This window comes from Mesoplodon bidens, assembly GCF_964165515.1.
Source record: "Mesoplodon bidens genome assembly, chromosome: 2".
NCBI lineage: Eukaryota > Metazoa > Chordata > Mammalia > Artiodactyla > Ziphiidae > Mesoplodon > Mesoplodon bidens.
The window spans coordinates 83231447-83253710 of NC_138177.1; the positions used below are offsets into that span (position 1 = coordinate 83231447).

At 47.5% G+C, this 22264-nt stretch overlaps 1 protein-coding gene across 1 annotated transcript in view; it reads right to left on the reverse strand.

The window, feature by feature from the left end:
* ATP1A1 (ATPase Na+/K+ transporting subunit alpha 1) overlaps positions 1-21940 on the reverse strand; it is a 33072-nt gene extending 11132 nt beyond the window's left edge. The window contains exons 1-12 of the mRNA XM_081224323.1: positions 21653-21940; positions 10257-10361; positions 9528-9587; positions 6823-7026; positions 5740-5853; positions 5217-5351; positions 4987-5104; positions 4259-4527; positions 3536-3734; positions 3172-3281; positions 1125-1259; positions 247-439 (exon numbers count right to left, since the gene is read on the reverse strand). Coding sequence (XP_081080449.1) covers positions 247-439; positions 1125-1259; positions 3172-3281; positions 3536-3734; positions 4259-4527; positions 4987-5104; positions 5217-5351; positions 5740-5853; positions 6823-7026; positions 9528-9587; positions 10257-10361; positions 21653-21664 — 1654 coding nt within the window. The 5' untranslated portion in view covers positions 21665-21940. The remainder of the gene's footprint in view (positions 1-246; positions 440-1124; positions 1260-3171; positions 3282-3535; positions 3735-4258; positions 4528-4986; positions 5105-5216; positions 5352-5739; positions 5854-6822; positions 7027-9527; positions 9588-10256; positions 10362-21652) is intronic.
* Between the last annotated feature and the right edge of the window lie 324 nt (positions 21941-22264).

Consider the following 22264-nt stretch of genomic DNA (forward strand, 5'->3'; position numbering starts at 1 on the left):
CAGATAATAAAATTCTTTTCCCCTCTTTTTTTGAGCAAACAGAACTGACCAGCATGAGACCAAAGGTCAAAGTCTGAGTCAGAAGCAAACCAGCAGCATTTTGCTGCCCAGTGTCTTCAGCGCTTATTGTTTTCAAAACAATAGGGGGCAAATAAAGGGAAGTTAACAAGAAACAGAGGTTAACCCAGTAACTTGCAATCGTCTCCCGGACTTGTTTGCGGCTCTGTTGCCAGGCTATCTGCATACCCAGCACGCGCTCTCCAAGACCACCCAGCTCCAGGTAGGCGTTCTGAAAGGCGTCCTTCAGCTCCTCGTCCAGGGGCTGCTCCTTGCCGTGGATGAGGATGGAGTTGCAGCGGTCCAGGATCCTTTCCGGGGCACCTTTCATCACCAGCAGGTGCCGGGGCTCAGCTGTGTTGGGGTTCTTGTGGATGGACAACTGTGAAGGATGGTGGAGATGCAAACGTTGGATGGCTGGGCCGGGCAGCCCAGGGAGGGAATTGTTTTCTTTTTTTGGCTGCGTCGCGCAGCTTGTGGGATCTTAGTTCCCCGACCAGGGATGGAACCCGGGCCCTCGTTAGTGAAAGGGTGGAGTCCTAACCACTGGACCACCAGGTAAGTCCCTAGTACTTGTTTTCAAAAATATCCAAGATCCCCTATTTCTGAACTTTGAACTGTCTCGCACCTTGTAACACACTTTGAATGCTACAGAAGAAACAAACGTGGTGAGGTGCTCATACATCCCTGACACATGTTCACGTACACAGTTTTCCCGAAGAAAATTCAGAAAAGGGACTGGCACACATGTGTGCACCTGCAGCCCTAACCAGCCCCCTCTCCAAACGCCCACACCCACTCCAACCGACAAATGAGAATTCAAAAGGGCCCGGACAACGTATTAGAAGAGGCTTCATTTATCCTACTAATACTCAAATAAATTAGCATTTTCTATACGGAGTCAGGGTAAGATGTAAAGTTAAAGCATTCATAAAGAGTGTGACTCATTCATTTTTAGAAAGCATTTCAGCGTGGAAAATTCCAAAAGGGATGATGGATCTTTTCCCAGCATATGTCCTTCTCTTCTGTCCCCTCGGGCCCCCCACAAGGTCCCCAGACCCTCAGACCTGGTACTTGTTGGTGGAGTTGAAGGGTATCTCGACGATCTTGGTGTATCTCTCTCTCATCTCCTTCACAGAACCACAGCACAGCTCAATGCACTTCAGGAGCGCGGACTCGGATGCATCGCCTGCAACGGCCCGCTGTGAACAGAGACGCCTCTGTTAGTCACCCTGAAAGCGCTCTACCCAGGCATCCCTGAAAGCCAGAGAAGACTCAGAATGTCTTCCCACCCGTCAGGAGGAGAGGGGAGCTGGCGAGGAGGAGCACAGCTGTGGCAAGTGACCACGGCGTCACAGCCCCTAAATTCCAACTTCCTCCTTGTCGGCCTCCTGCCCCACCCAGAGGCCCCCCCACAAACCGGCACGAGAAGGTGTCACCTACGCTTGGGAGAAGCACAACACACTCTTCCAACCTACTCCGGCCTTTTTTACCTTCCCTGGGCCTGCTGAGAAGTCTCAAAGCCAACCATTCCCAACCACCTATTTCTAGTTATGAATCTGAAAATACAGAGTGAGAATGTAAATATTTACGGTCCCCTTCACTGCCCTGCAATTTAAAAAAGAAAACACCTTGGGTTCTCTGGATGGAGGGCAAGCTGTCTGTGTCAAGGGCAAAACAGGACTTCACATTCTAAACTAATTCAATTGTGCAGGATTGTCTGGGCCTGAATGATGCAAACTGAAAGCTATTATTAGCTCCAACGGTAATGTAATCAGCCACCATTTTAGTTAATGCATACATTTTCAGTAATACATATATTGTGTGTGATACACTGTAACACTTATATTTTGACATACTAAAAACATTTTCGGCTACAGCCAACTTTTACACAGATAAACATTTTAGAACTTTGGCATGCCAGGCCGCGTGTGCAGATAGCAAGTTAATGCTCACTTACAAATATAGTAGCCCTGTTTAATAAGAAATCTGGCGAGGTTTGGTAAGAAGCATGAAATAAGTGGGATCACTTTAATAAACGCCAGTTACTAAAGTAGAATAGGGCTGCATGTCTTTTTTTTTTTTTTTTTGATAATGCCACTCATATAACGTGGCCCCAACCCCCTGAAATAACTTAGAAATAACATCTCATGCTACTTTTCTGGAGCTTTTAAATGAGCAAAGACTGGATACTTATGAGTCCCTGTGCTCAAACCCTAGAAAATTTCCACTTTGAGGTAAGAAAAACGATGAAGCTGGCATCTCAAGTTTTATCCCAAGATCAACAACATCCTCCTCAAAATAACATCAATTCAATGCCAAGAGAATCTCCTTTAAAGAATAAAGGAATCCTATCTTCACAACAGAAGCCATCTCGGCTCCATCGGAGCCACATTCTCTTCGACAATCAGTTTCGACCCAGAACCACCACAGGCAGCTTTGGGGAGAGGGAGCCGCCCAGAGGGCCCCATGCAGCTCCTCTTGTCCGCAAGGACCTTGTGCAGCTCGTGACCTTTCTGGGACCAAGTCTTTACTAAGCCACACAGAAAAATCTCTCAGTCATTTCAAATTTCATGCAAATTCCACGAGGCTACGCTTAGCTTATTTCTGCAACATTAGTAGCCAGCTAAGAACAAATAAGATAAGAGAAATAGCTGAGCTATTTTAAGAAAATAAATGGCTTAAGGGATTGACTGGAATCTGCTGTATCCTAATATGCAAATGCAGTTATTAACTCACAAAAGTAGCCCTCGCTGTCTGCTAGGTTAGGTGATCATCACATAAACTCAAGAGTAGTAAAGCTGGATTTTACTAATTAGGTTTTTCACCAGTAAAGATTGCCTCCCACCCCCCCCAACTCCTCTTGGTCAGTTGTTACTGTATATTACCCCTTTACTGACCTATACTGACCGCAGGGTACTGAAAGTGTTTGGGGTCTACAGGCAACACAACTCAAGTTACACATAGCAAAGCATCCCATGGACCATTCCAAGTGTCCCAGTTACTCTACAGCCCCCAAAGATCACGTGCTATTTAAAGAGAACCCTCAGGTAGTGGTTCTTGGGTGGCATCTGCACACCTCAAAGGCAACCTTAACAGAACTGCTGAGCCGACCTTCAGGATAGGCAGGTTCTCCTGGTTAGCCTGAAACACGGCCCTGTTACAAAGCCCTGCAATTCTGGACAGAGCGAGCCAGGTGGCCGAGGTCTTGTCGAATGAGACACCTGGTGGAGGCAAAAAGAGAGGAAAATAACGCACTAGCTTTGTACTAAGGGCCCACAGAAATGTGAGGTGACTCGTCTCATTTCCTAATGAACGAAACTAGTCAGGTTTTAGATATTTTCCAACCACGTTTGTACTGACATGCAAACAAAACCCCAAAAGACAAAAAAACCCAAACCATCTAAAACCCTGACTCTTTACCAAATGATAAAAAGCAAGCAAGCAGGCTCAGGTGTGGGCCAGGCCCTGGTCTTACCACTCTGATTCTCTGTCGTGTCGGCCTCGTGGATCTGATTGTCGAACCACATGTGGGCCACCGTCATCCGGTTCTGGGTCAGAGTTCCAGTTTTGTCTGAGCAGATGGTGGACGTGGACCCCAAGGTCTCCACAGCCTCCAGGTTCTTCACTAAGCAGTTCTTCCTGGCCATGCGCTTAGCGGTCAGGGTCAGGCACACCTAAAGCATTGGAGCCAGGTTACTTCAAACTCGACCAGGCGGCCATTCCATACTAACTCTGGCTACCCCCTAACATGGGGGAAATTTGCCTAAAACTAAATCTCTCCAAGCTTCCTCTGAAGTTGGAGGAAATAATAATGGTAACGTGTATATGGGGCTTCCCCCACCCCCCCCCAAAAAGCAGACTATTGAGAAAAGTGAAAATAGCCAGGATTTACCATAGTCTGTTTTCCCTACTTACCCCCAAGTTCTCCTTTCTGTGCTACACTGTTCTGGATCATGTGATAAAATTCAAGGAAAAAAAAAGTATGCTTCTGGGTTACTATCTTCCGTATAAAAACATGCTGAGGTCTTTTCACTGTCTAACCCTACCAGGTGGCTCTGAAGAAAACCCACATACAAACACATGCAAAAGAAACCTAAGTCGGCAGCCCCCGCAGTCCCTGAGGAAAGGGTAGCAGATGAGTCTCACACTCAGGCAGGCTGTCAGAGCGAGCGAGCATCGCCTTCCCCAAGCCTCTTACCGTGACGGTGGCCAGCAAACCTTCTGGCACATTGGCTACAATGATGCCGATGAGGAAGATGACGGCCTCAAGCCAGGTGTACTCAAGGATCAGAGAAAGGATGAAGAACGACACGCCCAGGAACACGGCCACGCCCGTGATGATGTGGATAAAATGTTCAATTTCGGCAGCGATGGGAGTCTGGCCCCCTTCCAGCCCAGAAGCGAGCGTGGCGATTCTGCCCATCACGGTGCGATCCCCCGTGTACACGACAATGCCACGTGCAGTACCTTAAAAGGAGGAGGAGGGGGAATTGTACTAAATTTTACCAATGAAGCCGCAGAATCTGCACAATTACCTGGCAGGGTTTAAAAAAAAGAGACAGAAACACACGTTTTTAAGGGCCAGCTCCTCGGTGGTATACGCCGTCTGGTTTAAACTACAGGGACTTTGGCAGAGGGATTTCTCTCCATGAGCAGAACAGCGGCTCCAAACCCCATGCTAGCTTAGCACTGCCAACAGAAGAGGCACGCAGGAGGTGGAGGGAAGAGGGTAAAAAACAGCCCCGAGGCCTCCTGGGTCTTCCTGCCAGCAAGTCAATTGCTTCTGCCCTGTGCCTAACTGAAGTGGCCAGGAATGGGGCCAATAAGACAAAAAGAGAAATTGTGGCCGTGGGTTTTTTTGGTGGTGGTTGTTAATGCCCAAGACAAATGCCACGCCGTGCTGAAGAGTGCTTGAAAATGGTCTACCTTCAACGCAGTTGGTTGAAAAAAAGGCAATGTTCCGTGTCTCCAGGGGGTTTTCATTGGTGAAATCCGGAGACCTGGTCTGCGGTTCTGATTCTCCAGTGAGTGAGGAGTTATCCACCTGCCCGTGAGAAAAGTAAGACGCGTCACGTGAGCAACACAAGCCTCATCCCGGGCTACTGGACCACTCAACTCACTCTGTCCGGAACTATGGAGACTCTGTTTAAACCTACCTTGCAGCCATTCGCAGAGATGATTCTGAGATCAGCAGGGATTCGATCCCCTCCTTTCACTTCCACCAGATCCCCAACAACAACTTCTTCTGCATTTATGCTCATTTTTTCACCATTTCGAATCACGAGGGCTTGCTTTGGAAGGAGAATACAGTTTACACCATTCCATCAGATAAAAACGAATACCAGCAAGAAGGGAGTGTCAAAATTACAAAATGATCTGTAATCCTAATTATCTGAATGTATAGCAAAGATATTAATCTGTTTACTTATACAAGTTACAAAAGCTTGCTCAAGTTATCTAAGAGGCAGTCCGCATGTTGCCATCGTGCTGTGTACGTTCAGAGGGAAGACACTCACTTTTTGGGGTGTAAGAAAAACAGATCTGGTTTTGGGTGTGGGGAGAAGGCATCCCCTTCTCTCTGATGGAGCCACTGAATATTCGGAAAACCTTAACCTCACACCAGCTCACATTCTTGGGGCTGTCAAGTCACCTGATGGGGAAGGACAAAGCGGCAGGTACCTGAGGAACCATGTTTTTGAAGGACTCCATGATCTTTGAGCTTTTAGCTTCTTGATAGTAGGAGAAACACCCAGTTATGATGACGACGGCAGACAGCACCACACCAAGATACAGCTGGGACAGAACACACAAGTTAGGATGCATGGCTTTTAGTAAAGAATTGGGAACATTCAGTTAATTTTCGACGGAATAAAAACCAGACTTTTAACAGAGATCAAGGCTTCAGAAATACAGAACTCATGTCTTCATGTTTATCTTCTGAGCGACGGTGTACAAGAGTGTCAGAAATGGAGTCACACTGACACTTGGTCACTAGCTTGACAGACTTTGGGAAATATTCTACATGAATCAGTTTCTCCTGCTTTATTAAAGAAAGATATTTTCAAGACAACTTGTGACTTCTGAAGAATGGCTACCAAGCATTTCTGGATGTGTGTAATGTTCCAATATTAAAAGCTGTGGGGCTTCCCTGGTGGCGCAGTGGTTGAGAATCTGCCTGCCAATGCAGGGGACACGGGTTCGAGCCCTGGTCTGGGAAGATCCCACATGCCACGGAGAAACTAGGCCCGTGAGCCACAATTACTGAGCCTGCGCGTCTGGAGCCTGTGCTCTGCAACAAGAGAGGCCGTGATAGTGAGAGGCCCCGTGCACTGCAATGAAGAGTGGCCCCCACTTGCCACAACTAGAGAAAGCCCTCGCACAGAAATGAAGACCCAACACAGCCATAAATAAATAAATAAATAAATAAAATTTTTAAAAAAATAAATAAAAGCTGTGCTCTGCCACTCAGTGGCAGCAAGACCTGAGCCAGGGCCTGAGCAGAGCTGCTTGTTCACAGAAACAACACGCAGGGCAGATGTCCAGCTGGGAAGAACATCTACACACAGGGCAGGAGATGGGAAAGAGAACTTGAAACGAAGAAGGAAGAACAGATGGGCCCTGAAGGCAATCGTTGCTGATGCTACTTTTCCCCAGTGTTTAAAACCATCAAGTAATCAGCGGTAACTGAAAATAAGTAGGTGGCAAAGACAGAGGATACTTTATGCATACCTAATAATCCAAATGAGAAACTATGGCACTCACATTATCATTCTGAGGTTCCTCTTCTGTAGCAGCTTGGATGCCATAGGCCAAGAAACAAAGAATTGCTCCAATCCACAGTAACATTGAGAACCCCCCGAACAGCTGCCGACAGAACTTGACCCATTCGGGGGTCGTGGGAGGGGGAGTGAGGGCGTTGGGACCGTCTCGGGCCAGGATCTCAGCAGCTCGGGCAGTTGTTAAGCCCTGAGAAATAGAGGAACGTAAATAAGACAAACTGCGTCAGGACTTACAAGCTAATACAGCCACCTGACAGCTGGGAAGCTGCAATAAAAGAGTTGAGGAGAAAACTAAATGTCCCAGGCCAATGTAGAAGCTGGAAAATTCTGATGATTCCCCGCCTAACCCCTGCCCACGTCCATGTCCGCAACGGTTCAGGCAAACAACAGCCCAAGTTTCCTGAGGAACCTACAACACCCAAACTAAAATTATTTTAAAATTGATCCGTGGACAGACTGGAATCTGGTCCGGTCTCTTCCGAGTTTTAGATAAGGGATTCATGCCAAACTGCATTTTTACCAAAAAGATATCAATCTTAACTAATCGATTCAGCTTTGCAAATTAAAAGCTTAAGAGTTTCCTATGTATTGAATCTGTCAGGGAAGGGGGGAAAAAGGAATCACTCTATAAATATCAAAGGAGGAAAAAAAAATCTCTGTCAGAATCCAACCTGTTATTGGGTTAACTTGCCAAGCTTCAGTATAGAACTTTATTCTTTGGACGGCAATTAAAATACTTGTCTGAGGCTTCCCTGGTGGCGCAGTGGTTGACAGTCCGCCTGCCGATGCAGGGGACACGGGTTCGTGCCCGGTCCGGGAAGATCCCACATGCTGCAGAGCGGCTAGGCCCGTGAGCCATGGCCGCTGAGCCTGCGCGTCCGGAGCCTGTGCTCCACAACAGGAGAGGCCACAACAGTGAGAGGCCCGTGTACCGGAGGAAAAAAAAAACTTGTCTGGCAGGGAAGGGTTCACATATGTGCATATTTGAGCTAACCCCCTGGACACCTGTCAGTTGAAAAGTATTCACTGGAAGAAGCATCCACTGTACTGAGGCCCTGCTATTTTCTAACGGGCCTTAAAACCAAGATGCAATGACAGCAGACAAGAGACATGAGGCTCCCGCCATGAGGGGGAAATGTGATTACTTTCATCATAGAATACCAACTCATAAAAAAAGACATAAAACACATTTTTGCCTGAAGTGTGTATATATATTTTGTTTTCATGTTATTTTTAATATTGGAGTTAACTAGGGAGTATAGGGAAAGGGATAAAGAACATCAAATGGTTCAAGGAAAACAAGGACTTATGTAGGACCCTCCCCCGCCTCAAGTTCATGATGTGACCCCTGGACAGAATAACCACCACCACCAGCCACCTGAGCTGTCTCTACTTGTTGAGCACTGAATCAATCCAGTGCTTCCAATTGTTTAATTCTCACCACAACCCATTTTACAAGTAAGAAAACAGACCCACAGCATTTGAATAAGTAACTTAGGGTCCCAAAGAACATACTTCATAGGAATCTAATGAAAACTTCAGTGAGATAACCCATGTGATGTGCTCAGAGAGGAACTGCCTGCTGGGTCTTAAGAGTCAGGCCTCCTCTCAGAGCTTAAGGGCCTCAGACTTCTCAGAACTTCTTGATAATTTATTGAAACAATAGCTACATATTAGCTGGCACTCTAGTCATTCCTCAGACTTTTTAGTGATTGTCTAGAAAATAACAAACTCCACCCCTGCGCCTGTTTACTTTTATATTGTTTGTTGCAAAGTTAATATCAAAATCCCCTCGGTAACAAGGATACACAATACATACTTTATTTAAAAGTTTCTTTGAGCTGTTCAAAAAAGAAGTTTCAAATAAATGATAGAATAAACCAAAGGCTCTGACATACAGCAATGAGCTAGCTGATAAAAGTGCAAAAATCTGAATCGTTCAAGATTCAACTAGTTGAAATAATCAATTTAACAAATGTAGAAGAGTAAAGAGAAGATTTGTCATCACAAGGTCAGGGGATGAGCATGGCTTTGGAACTTTTCAGTTTCAAATCGTGGGACTCCCACCTATTGGCTGTCACCTGCTACAAGATGGGGAAAATAACATGCACTTCCAAAAAGTTTCAGGGGAAACAAAATAGTAAACAGCATATAAGAGCCCAGACTCTGGGACTTCCCTAGTGGTCCCATGGTTAAGACTTGGCCTTCCAATGCAGGGGGTATGGATTTGAGCTCTGGTCAGAGAGCTAAGATCTTACACACCTTGCAGCCAAAAAACCAAAACATAAAACAGAAGCAATGTTGTAACAACAAAAAAAAAGGGTCCAAGGCTTCCCTGGTGGTGCAGTGGTTGAGAGTCCGCCTGCCGATGCAGGGGACACGGGTTCGTGCCACGGTCCGGGAAGATCCCACATGCCGCGGAGCGGCTGGGCCCGTGAGCCATGGCCGCTGAGCCTGCGCATCCGGAGCCTGTGCTCCGCAACAGGAGAGGCCACAGCAGTGAGAGGCCCGCGTACCGCACAAAAAAAAAAAAAAAAAAAAAAAGGGCCCAAGCTTTGTGCACGTCATGTAGCAAACACTCAGATGGTGGCTGTCATTGTTCTCCTTGAGTCCCTAAGGTTAGGCCTGTGATACTGGGGAAAACAGGATAGGGAAAATCAGGATTCTATACAACAAATTAGAACATACTCGGCTCAAGTCCGTTCCGTATTTGCGATGAAGCTCGTCAAGGCTAAGTTTATGGTCATCCTAAGAGAAAAGAGAGGAAAAGAGTTAAACACTCACTGTACCATTAAAAAAAAAAAAAAGAAGAAAGATTTTAAAAAGCATCAATATCATCACTCCTCACTATCATTAGGCTCAGAAGACAAGTTTTTCTTCAGTGCACAAGTTAGTATACTTTCACCATTGTTGCCCAATGGCTTGGCAGCCATACAGCTACCTACTGAATAGTCTTCACTGGAGAATGGCCCAAGCTGTGTGATGGAGCCCGACTGTCTGCCACCTATCATCAGAGAAACCCAACAGTCTTAGAGACCTACGAGACCTCATCTACCTTCTCTGATGACCAGGCAGATTATAGACAGGTTGCATCTGTGGACGCCTCCGCAGTATGATGTAGAAACACAAAAGCAAAGGCCCACGATAATATCATCCACAGTTCCTCTGTGGACCTTTGGTTATGCCGGAGTGTTGAGTAACTTGTCCAACCCTCTAATGGCTTTTATAATGAAAAGTTTCCATAGCAACCTCTACAATTCAGTAAAATCTGTACAACTGCTGTAATCTCTTTACTTTGAAAAACGAAGCAAGTCTCTGACTGAAGGATGACTGGGGGGAGGGGTACCATAACACTCAAAGGATGTAAGACACAATTTTTAAGACGAACAAAGAGCAATCTTCCTCCTAGTACTTTACCATAGAAACTTCTTTCTTCAGCTCATCCATATCCCTCTCTTTCTTGGCCTTCTTTTTGTCGCCATGCTCTGAAACAGCTGCGGGTTCATATTTATCACGTCCAACCTACAGAGGAATGTGGGAAACGTGTGGTTGTGAATTCAGAACAGCATTTCGAAACTCAAGATTGTGGAGAAAGGATTTTCAGCAGTTTTAGGAGAGCCATCATTTTGAAGAGTCACTGGGCTAATATCCATGGAAATATATGTTCTAATGCTGCACACTCAACAGCAGTCCAGGATGAATACTGCCATCATTAGCTCAGGTCAGGCCATCTGCACCCTAGGGCATTAAGACCAATGGGAAAGTCCTGTCAGGCCTCAGAATGGCCCTGCCAGTTGCTTCCATTTGGAGTAAATGGGGGGAGAGGGTTGTGCTGTCAACATTTCCATGCCGTGGCCCTCCATCTTCCCCACTGAAACAAGGAAACTATCTTCACATCTCTAACTTAGAGTACTGTATAGTACTTATGCACTTGGATTCTGAATCAGACAGGTTCATACCCTGGGCTCCACCACTTAATAGCTGTGTGTCCTTGGGCAAGTCACTAATTCTGAAATTCTTCTGTTCTCTTCCCTAGAATGGAGCTAATGGCGCCTACCTCCTTAGAGGTTTGAGAGGATTAAATGATATATACACCTAAATGCGAATGACTTTTATGATGATGTTTAAATTCTTACCTTTGCAAAGAAGTCATTTCTGATCAACTTTAAATATCTTTAGGGTTTGCCTTAAGAGCACTGACCTTTTCAGCTTATTAAAAAAAAAGTCAGGGCTTCCCTGGTGGTGCAGTGGTTGAGAGTCCACCTGCCGATGCAGGGGACATGGGTTCGTGCCCCGGTCCGGGAAGATCCCACATGCCGCGGAGCGGCTGGGCCCGTGAGCCATGGCCGCTGGGCCTGCGCATCCAGAGCCTGTGCTCCGCAATGGGAGAGGCCACAACAGTGAGAGGCCCGTGTACCGCAAAAAAAAAAAAAAAAAAAAGTCAGCCCAAGGATCCTTCAAATTCTTCAAGTGAAAGACAAAAAAAGGGAGTCCCCACCCCAATCTGCAGCCTGAGAATAAAGCCCCCAAATGAAAGTCCCTGGAAATGTTTTGACATAAGCAGGATGTAGGAAAAAGCATGTGCATTATCACACAATTCGAAGGATCCACCTATGCCTCTTGAAAACTGGAACAATTTTTAGAGAAAACGTTGATTCCACAGTTTAAATTTAGATTGTTCCACTCCCCCACCTCCTGCTGAAAATGCCTGAGCTCAGCTATACAAAGCCTGAACTTGGTGCCCCCAAGGCTAGCAGTCCCTGGAGAGAAGACGCCCCTCACTCCAGAGGCCCCCCAGCCCACAAACTGCCACTATCACCTAAGAAGGGCAAAGAAAGGCAATTATATTAGCAATTTTCTTACAGTGGATGCTATGCGGTGCTATTTGTATTCATTTGTGGCTCTCCCTTAATCATTTCTGATTTTCAGGAGTACCTCACCAGCTACTAGAGCAACGAGTAGAAACACCATCTAAATTAAAATTGTACTGTGCTGAATATAAAATAAATTTAAAAAATCAAAGCATATACGTGTCTTTCAGTCATAGCTGTTATGGTTGCAAATAAATACAATATTCACTTGAATTTGAAAATACCCTCTTAAGACTCTAAAGAGATCCTGGCCCCAGGTTAGTTAGTGTTGCCAAAACACAGAGAACATGTACAGTATTCACATTGCTCAACTTGTGTGGTCACATTTACAGTGTTCCCTGCCCATTAACTTTTTCAGAGTGTTCTTTAGTTTCTGTATCTTATCTGTTAAGAATGAAGCAAGTCTAAAGATAGTCAACATTCTCCACATTCTCTCCACTAAGGAGCAACCACGTTGCTGAGAGCCTCTCTGGGAGAGCCCTGGGGCCAGAGTTAAACTGGAACATCATCACACACACTGGAAGCAAACAGACAAACAAAACAAAGGACAGGGCTCCCACCAGAGAGGAACTAAAGTGGGACTTCCTTCATATATTTAATAAGGAAGCACAACACTGAAAAATCACGTTAAAGACATTGACTAGGGATCTCTAAAAGACTCAGGTAGCCCGTTTGTATTGATTTCTTAAATCCAGTTCACAAATTCTCATTAAGCAAGTTGAGTATCATTAAAACATATTTAATTTCAATATATGAAAATCAGAGTTAAAAGCCCTCTGCCTCACCATCTGTAGGCTTTGATTATTCTCCGACTTTCACTATTTTCCACTCCAAAAGAGGGGGAGAGAATTATTGGAGCAGCTAGACCTTGGACATGTTCCAGAGTTTTATCCCCATTTACAAAACAGATCTCCTGCCTGAAGCTTCTCAGTTGTCAATGGTTAAGGTAGCTGGAAATCAAGATTCCCTAATAACCCTCCCCATTCTTCATCCCTTCAGGGCATAGAAGGGGTGGTGGTTTAAAACAGGGTATCTGTGAAAGAGACAGGGGAAGTGCTAACAAGTGATATTTCTTCTCCTTCAAGTTTTAATTGTTTCACTAGGCAATGTCCAGAAGACCAGGCAGCTTATGCAATTCAGTGCTTCCCTACAAGTAAAACAATACTACTAGCTTATCTTGATGGGAACCAAATACTACTCGAGTCCCTACCAATCTCAATTACTAGTTTCAAAGCAAAAAAAAAAAATCTGTGTGTGTGTGTTTGGGGTGGGGTGCGGTGGTGCAGGGTAGGACAGGGAACAACCTAAAATTGGGTAGACAGGATTTTCTTTATTATTTCTTTTAAAAGCATTTGGGAAAAACAAAGGTCATGAAAAGGGGAATGATAATATGGTCTCCCACATCTACTGCGATGACCTGCCCACTCCTCTGGGCACTGGGCACACAATTCCCACTGTTTCCATTAGGAAATGCAGGTCAGTTCTCCTTCCTCCGTGGAAGACGGGCAGTGACCGGGCTCCCTGCGACAGCACCCTTGGGCACCGCTGTGCGGTCTCTGAGGAAGGGGAGGGTACGATGGAGGCTCAAGGCCACTGTCATACCACCCCCCCCAAAGGGCCACTTGTGAACATTTGTTTTTCCCATTCTAATTTAGGAAGTGGGAGGTCACAACAAGGGCAGGGGCTTGCCCAGTGTGACACAGCCTAAAATAAAAAGTGTCATTACTTCGCCCTGTGCTTCCTGGGGATTTCATCCTCTCGACGGTTCACTATGAGTTTTGCCACCAGTTGATCTGGGTAGAGGGAAAGGGTGCTCAGGAGATGGGGTGAGAAAATTCTTGACAGGAGGAACCAAGGTTGAAACCTGGAGCAAGGTGCGCTTGTTTATTATTTATTTTTTTTAGTTGTTCCAAACTAGTTTCTTTAGGGGTTCCATTTTCACTCCTCAATGGATTTTATGCATTTCTCAGATGCTTCTTCACTCATTAGTTCATCTAGTTCTGAAGGGTTACTGAGTGTCATCTTGATCAGCCAACCATCTTCATAACAAGATCTGTTGACAAGTCCTGGATTTTCTGCTAGAGCTTCATTAATTTCAGTGACTTCTCCTGATAGAGGAGAAGAGTTCACTAGCAGCTTTTTCACTTTCCAAAGCACCAAACTCCTCATTTGTTCAATTCTGTCCCAACTTCAGGGAGACTACACAGTCAGTAAACATCTCCCAAAGCTTCCTGTGCAAAATTGCTGATTCCCACTATTCTAACACTATTCTCTGTTGTCATCCATTCACGTTTGTCTGTGAATTTACACACGGAGTGGGGCTGGTGTGCAACGCTGGGAAGGTGCCTACCCTCAGCCCCCAGGGCTGAGGCCCCAACGTTCACTTTTTTAAAAACATAGACCAAATCCTTACAATGAGCAAGGCCTGCTAGAGCTGGAGATGCTCCTTCCTCTTCTTCAGTAATTAACAATTTAAAGTGGGTGGAGTGGGAAGCGGACTTGAAAGGTACAGAGAAACATCCCAAAAATTTTTATAAAGGCACACAAAGAAGCTGCAATGAGTTTAGGAGACAAGCTTCCATCCTAGAGGTGAGTCACTTGATGTCTGCGTAATCTGAAGCTGCCCCGAGGCCTTCGGACCCATCTCAACTGGCCCCCGTCAGGCCTTAGAGGCTTTCTCAACTGTGCAGTGTGATGTCTGGCCACAGCTCCCACCACATCAGCACAATGCCCTGTGGCCAGCCAGGAGGTCAGAGGTCTTCAGACTTCAGAAATTGCTGCTGATAAAGTCTGGAGGGTACTTGGAAGCAGAGATGTCCACACCCTTTGGACAGGACTATGGATGGTACTTTTAAGTCAGTCCCAAGTCATTCTAGCTCTGCCATGTGCCAGCTAGACGACCCTGAACAGACAGCCTCAGTTTCCTCGCTGCCTAAAATGGGAACACTTGGTGTAACTACTAAAGACTCTAGACAGGCATTCTGATAGTCAGATGAATCAAGGGGCTGCCATCAAATCCAAAAACAAAACACCTAAAAACAGCACTGTTTCCACTGGTTGCCTAGAGGCACTGCCTAGTCTGGGCTACATCTTTCCTTTATGTAAAAAGGGGGGCGCGGGTAGGCTTTCCAGTCTCCCTGGGATGATATATTATTAATCATTATCAAATACAAATGTGTATGTGAAAGTACTCTGCAAAGCACTACACAAAGGTTATTATAACTTGGTTTTAATGAACATGTAAATCACTGCCACTCGTCACTTACTATGAAAAGTCTTTATGAATTTAAAAAAAAAAACCTCATTTAGGGCATTTTTTATTTCATCAATTGAAACTTACAAAGATATAAGACATGACCAATCGCAGTTCATCACACCTCCGATGGCTCCTAAATGATTAAGTAGTTTAGTTCATGTACAAGGGATTTTCCAGCCAGGGAGCTGAGGGTGGAGATGGCTGGGGCTGAAAGAGGACGGCACTGCAGGGCTCTGCAGCCCAGAGCAGCGTTTAGGGCAGAGAAGGAAGAGGATGTGACCCGAGGGACACCTGGCCTTCACAGTCCTTCTCTCACTCACCTAAACCTGCCGTGAGGTGGGGAATATCAAGTAGCCAGGCCAAAGCAGTGGGTCTCTTTGTGAGCCCAGCTCAGTCCCTCCAAACTTGGGCTGCAGCCCATCAGCCAGCAGGGGGCAAAGAAAACAGCTCCAGCTCTAGCCAGAGGGTTCCCTCAGCCCAAAATGAACAAGGCTTAACCTTCCTCCCCAATCTGCCTGCATGTGAAATTTCAACGAGCCTACCAGTCCACCCTACCTGCAATAGTTAGTATACATCCATGATCATTCAAAACGATTCTATGGGGCTTCCCTGGTGGCGCAGTGGTTGAGAGTCCACCTGCCGATGCAGGGGACACGGGTTCGTGCCCTGGGCCGGGAAGATCCCACATGCTGCGGAGCGGCTGGGCCCATGAGCCATGGCCGCTGAGCCTGCGCGTCCGGAGCCTGTGCTCCACAACGGGAGAGGCCACAACAGTGAGAGGCCCGCGTACCGCAACAAAAAAACAAAAAACGATTCTAAAACATCTAAATAATCAATATACTTTAGATTTACGACCTCTTTAAAAATGTGCTTTTTCAGTTATTTAAAATAAAAAAAACTTGTTTTTTCAATGGGGTTTTCTACCTCTACATTAGGTGCCTAGGTTATGAAGAGTTAAAATGTTCTGCCTGTTTCCCCCCATTTGCTGCCCTCCTCATGCCTTCTTTCATTTTGTCAGGCCACTCTTTAGCTGGTGCTACTCAAAAGAAGTTGTTGGTTTGAGAGACCCTGGCTTAATAACCAGCACAAGCATTAAAAGGGGACTGAATCAATTTCCAGTAAGTCCTGATCACTCCTCAATTGGTACCTTGAAGCCTAGGGTGGGAAGTAAAACAGCTGCAGGGCTGAAGAGGACAAAGGCAGTGACAGGCCCTAGAGAAATGCCACCTGAGTTGAAACCAATAAAATCAATATGGCACCATGGAAGCATCATGTGGAGGATAAAGGAAAAACACAAGAAGATAACACCCCAAGTGCGGGAGGCCCTGCCCTCACCATGATGACAAACTGGAAAGATAAACCAAGCACCAAGTCCCAATGATCCACAAAACCTTAACACACTGATTATCAGGCCCCCAAACAATACAGGTCCCAAAGACAAAAACACAAGCCATCAAGGATCAACTTTTCAGATCACTAACCAAAAACATCTAACAGCTGTTACTGAACAGGGTTTGAATAAAACCAGGTACAGAGATAATTAATGTTCAGATATAATCCATTGTAAAGTCACAAAGGAACTAAGGAATGGGGTCCACTGGCCAAAATTCCCTTGGCTCAGGATCCAAATGAAACCAGAGAGAAAAACTGCAGGGTGGGTTGGGGGGGTAGAGAGGGGTGCTTCTATTCTCACTGACACAATCTGCTATCTGAAACATTAGTCAAATAAATGTGAAGAACTGCTTGTGGATTCCTGACAACAGATTTAAACACAACTAAGGAGGTGACTCATAGGCAAAGAACAGTCTCTCTAAGACTACAGCCAAAGAATACACTTCCTCTCACACACATTCGATTCATAGCAACGTGAGAAAGTTCAGACCTGACTTGGTTATGGCTCCTTTTCCAAAAATATATAAACGAAGGAGAGTTTTAAAAAAATAGTGGATTTTAAAATTCTCTGTCCTTCACATTATCACTTACTGGACACGTAATTTCAGCGGAATCCAAAATTGGACAGCTCTGGCAGGGATGGGGAAACATTCTGCCCAGTGCTTTGCTGGCCAAAAGCAGCAACTCTGATTACTGTGAGCCCATCTGATCTGACACTCGTGTTTCTTCTTCTGGCCTGCTGGCTGGCAGAGCGCCCTGGGCGACTAGAAGAAGGCACCACAGCACAAATGTTCACCCTCCTGTCCCTCACGGAGGGCTGAAAAGCCCATTTTATTTCACAAGACTTTGACCAAGACTCTAAAAATGTAAAGCCTTTTACTTGGAAAGTGAAAGTAAACGAGAAACCGAAGATGCCATTCAACAGCATCCCAGCAGTGTCCAATGACACTTCCACTCAGCTTCCCTTCGGAGGGTAATTCATAGTATTCAATATGTCCCATTCTTTTCAATCTTCAGTAGTTTTTTTTCAGCTGAAAGAAAAACCGTTTTCTAGTTTTGAAAAGACTTAAGACTGACAAACAGCAAAAACCCATAGTTTATAAAGATTAGATCTCTCAACGCCAAATGCTTTTAAAAACCCAACAACAGCTGCCACTCACACTTGCCCTGTACCCCCTCTAAACGGAACACAGGTGACTTTCACTTGGGTGAGTATTCTACCTAAGGGCCAGATGAGAAACTGACACTTCAGGGCTTTAAAATACTTTCTGTTTTAAATAAAGAAACTAATTTTACTTACTTTTCCATACAAAATCCTTCGAAAACTATCTTCCTTAAAGCCTCTTTCATTCTTAAGTTTGGATATACTACGTGAAAGAACACAGCCTGGACTTCCCTGGTGGCGCAGTAGTTAAGAATCTGCCTGGGGACACGGGTTCAAGCCCTGGTTCGGGAAGATCCCACATGCCACGGAGCAACTAAGCCTGTGTGCCACAACAACTGAGCCTGTGCTCTATAGAGCCCGCAAGCCACAACTACTGAGACTGTTCACCACAACTACCGAAGCCCGCATGCCTAGAGCCCGTGCTCCACAAGACAAGCCACCGCAATGAGAAGCCCACGCACTGCAACAAAGAGTAGCCCCTGCTCGCCGCAACTAGAGAAAGCCCGCGCGCAGCAACGAAGACCCAATGCAGTCCCCCCCCCAAAAAGGAACATAGCCTGACTGAACAGAAAGTCACTTATCTGTTCATTTGTTGCTAAAATAATCAGAAAACAATGCTTTAGAAGGGTTCTGGGATGGAGAATGGATGGGTATCCAGTCTATTGGGCTTTATAATGTTGAATTCACTTTTTTTAAGTGCAATTCAGAAATAACACTTCCAGGGGTCTGGATATTTCAAGTTTTATTCCTCACCTGAATAAACATTTTACTGGATTTCAAAAAATTCCTTGCCCCCTTTTGGGGACGGGGGTTGTCAGGCTTAGCCTACTCTCAATCTTCTCCGACTTATGATGCAGACCTCCCCCTTTCCTACCCTCCCACCCAAAGGTGAGTCACCAGAGTGTTACAAACTTACTGGCAGAGAAAACTACAAATTAACAAACAGTAAGTTACCCAAAGAGAATACACCCTCAGAGCAGGGTACAGAAAGGCGAGGGGGGTGGGGGCTGTTCGTCACTCATACACTGAACACTTGACGGGGGCAAAGGGTGTGATGCATCCCCGACCTTCTTCTCTGTCCCTAGGGCTAGTCACCAGTTCCTCCCATAACCACTCCAGTTGCTCGGGCCAGGCCTGGGCAACCTTCCACTCTGAGGACTCTGCTGTGCGATGTCTTCAGTCTAAAGTACTAGCTTTATAGCAGCCAGAGGGAATTTAGTCACGCTTTCAAGCTGAGCTCCCAAAGGGCAGCTGATAGAGCTACCATACAATCAGGATTTCTGCTGACATCTGTATCCCTTGTGCAACCTTCACCTGCACCTTTTTCCAGGCTCCTCTTTAAATCACTATCCGTCAACTATGGTTTCTTTTCTAGGTAACTAAGTTAATGTTCAAACAATGGAGAACTGCAGTGAAGGAGCAGGTGACATCTCCCCTCCCCTCATCTCTTGTAAACTTGAGAAAAAAGAAAGTTTCTTGCATACCTTTGGTGAGCTAAAGGATTGTGGGTGGTAGGCCTAGCTGTGGATTTAAGCCAAGTGACTGGCAAAAACGCCCCGTTATGAAAAAAAGGACAAAATCCTATTTCATCCAGGAATGATTCAGCAGGAGCTGTTCTTCCATTTCTTTACCAAAAGCTTAGGAGATCGATTTTTAAGGAGAAATAAAATCACCTGAAATATCGTCAAAACCTGGGCTCCCAACAGTAATGGGAAGGGGAGGGGAAGAAATTAACAATGACCTTAAAAATTAGCTGCCAGCACTGGCTTCCTAGTTAACCAATTATCAGCAGGGCTTTAGTCACCACTCCACCCACATTTTAATCCCCATGTGGAAAAATCCCAACATTTGAGCATAAAATATCCTTCTGAACATTTGGACTATCACGGTAAGTCACTGGGGACAAAGGGGTAACTTTATCCCAGGGGAGTCACCCCCCCCACACACACACACCACCCGCCCTTGTTTAATTTATCCGAGTACCCAAAATACTAACTACAACCCAGCAGATAAGCGGCGTATCAGACTGTGTTAACCAGTTACAATTCAATTTTGTGTTTGCCAGCTACTAGGCATTTTATTAAAAATCCATACGACATCTAGGTTGAACCTCCACGACCCAGGTATGTTGCTTTCTTTACCACCACTGTGCATGTGTGTGGTTACGAAAGGGACATATAGATCTACTGACATAACTTAGTTATTCAAACATCACTCTGGTCCATTAATCCAGCCTCACAAACACCCCAGTTTCATCTGAAAAATAACTTGAGAGTTCTGCGTATCAGGCAATGTTAAGGAGTGAGTGAGTATTCAGGCTGGGAGACCACAGGCTGTTCACGAATCAGGAATGTCTGGTGTGTCACTAACCAACCATTTGACCTTGAGCAAATCACTTCACCTTCCTAGGCCCCGGGTACACATCTATGATCTCTACGGCCCCCCAGTCAGTAATGTGAGGCTCAAGAAATAAGCTTTTTTTGAGGGGAAAGAGACAAAGAAATGAGCTTTAAAGAGCTTGTTTACTGCAATGACTTAGGGTTTGATAGTGTGGTACAAGCACAGGCCACTAACCCAGTTTTCATCCTGGAAGTACAGAGGCTGGCACTCAGCTCTTTTCAGCTACTTGACCTGAGCCAGCCCTCCACATTTTGTGCTTTTAGAAGATGCAAGTTGTGCATTCCCACTTCTCCTTACTTTCTCGACCAGGTCCAAGCCTTTCAATGACCTCCTTCAAAATCCATTTAGAGTCCCCGAAGAATGCACCGTCCCTCTTCGCCCATCACTCACTCCACACCGAGGAGCCCTCAGAACCTTCAAAGACCTACTAACCGCCAAGACACTGTGCAAGTCCTGGACACAATGGAGCGGATTCTCTCCTACCAGTATTCTCTTGACCTGGTCATTTTATCCCATCAACTGATACTTCTGATTGTTCTTTTGTATAAACTTTTCTCAACTGGACTTTGGCCCCGTTGGGGTCTGGCACCCAGTCCCTTGCCGTGGCTACGGGTTATCACAGCTCCAAGTTACAGAAATGCAAGAACCAGCCGTCGTTCTGGTATCCCCACAGCGCTCGCCTCTCCTGCCCAGGGGACCCCCTCGTTCCTTCGGGAACACCCCTCTTCCGCAGGTCGGCACTCCTACCGCGTACTGCCCCGGCTTCCCGTCCTTTTTCGTGTTTATAGTGCCCGGAGACCCTGGTGGATCAGCCTGTGCTCCTTCCTGGATCATCCCTCCAAAAAATCTACATACACCCTCCCCACCATTAAGATAACCATTCCAGTTGCTCCAGCGGCCCCGGGCGTATCCCATGTTTATGGAAAGGGGCCCATTAAAGCTCTCAAAAGTATACCTTAAAGGCCATCCTAGGGCAAAGACACACCCTTTCTGGCACCAGCCTGCCCGACCGGCTCCACAGTAAGGGGGAAGCCAATTTTTTCCTTTAGGGGAGGGCGGCCGCCTCTGCGGGCAACTGGCTAAGCCCGGAGCCTCCAGAAGGAGCCTGGGACCCTAAGGCCGCCCCCGCGTCGCAAGCCCCCCAGCGCCGGGCCGGAGCCGCGGCGGGAACGGCAGCCCGGGAAGGGGCCGACCAGAGCGGCCCAGGGGAAGGGGAGGAGCACGCCTTTCCTCGGGGCAAGAAAGGCGGAGAAAAAAAGGAAGGCGAGAGACGCGAGGTGAGGGCGGGCGGAGGGAGGGAGGGAGGGAGGGAAGGAGCGGGTTGGGGATGCCGCCGGCGGCCCGCTCCTTGCCGGGGCCGCCCAACAGCCGTCCTCCCACCTCCTCCCGGGCCCGCGGCTCCCGAGCGCCGCCTCCAGGAGCCCGGACCCCGGGCGCGCTCGGACTCGAGGGCCCGCAGCCCCTCTCCAGGGTGTGCGCGCTGCCCGGCGCTGCCGCCCTCCGTCCCCCCGGCGCTCCCTTCCCCCGCCCGCCCCTCATTACTGCGCTTCCTCCATTTCCAAAGTGCGTCGTCTTTTAAGCCTCGCCGCTCTGCCAACCCATTCCGCGCCCCGCCGCTTCCTCCTCCTCCGCCTCCCGCTGGCTGTGGTCGCCCTCCTGACTTCCTCCTCTTCCTCCTCCTCCCCTCCAGGGCTCCCCGTGCCCCTCCCCTGGCTCCCCGGACACTCACCCCCTTCCCCATACTGGCGGTGGTCTGTGCCCCGCGCCGGGTCCTGTTGCTTGAGAATCAGAGAGAAACGAAGAGAGCGGCTCCCGGCCGAGCAAGCGCGACCGGGGGAGCGGAGAGAAGGGAGCTAGGGCTGCCGCGGGGCGGGAAGGAGGGAAGACGGCCGGCGGCTCGGGCCGATGCCTTTTCTGCCGCCGCTGCCGGGGCTGCTACCGCTGCTGCTGCCACGTGTCCGCCTCCTCCCGCCGCTGCTCTGCGCCCCAGACCCAGCCGCAGCTCAAGCCCGCGCCTCCTCCTCACTTCCTAAAATATGCAACCTGCGTGCTAGCCCCGCCCACGCCGTGGCACGTCACCGTTACCGGAGCAACCTGACACCGGCCGCGGGCCTGGCTCCGCCCCCCGCCCCAAGCCCCACCCCCCAGGCCGGGGCCGCGCCGGCTGCGGCTGGTCGGGGCTCCCGGCAGGAGGGCGCCGGGCCCTGGGGCGTGCGTGCCCACGTCCTGGGAGGCCGCGGCCGCGCCACTCCCGGGCGCGCCGGCTGGCTAGGCAGCGGCGACTCGGCGGCCATGCAGCTCCCGCGCCCCCCTCCCGCCGCCCTGCGTGACCGGCCTGTTT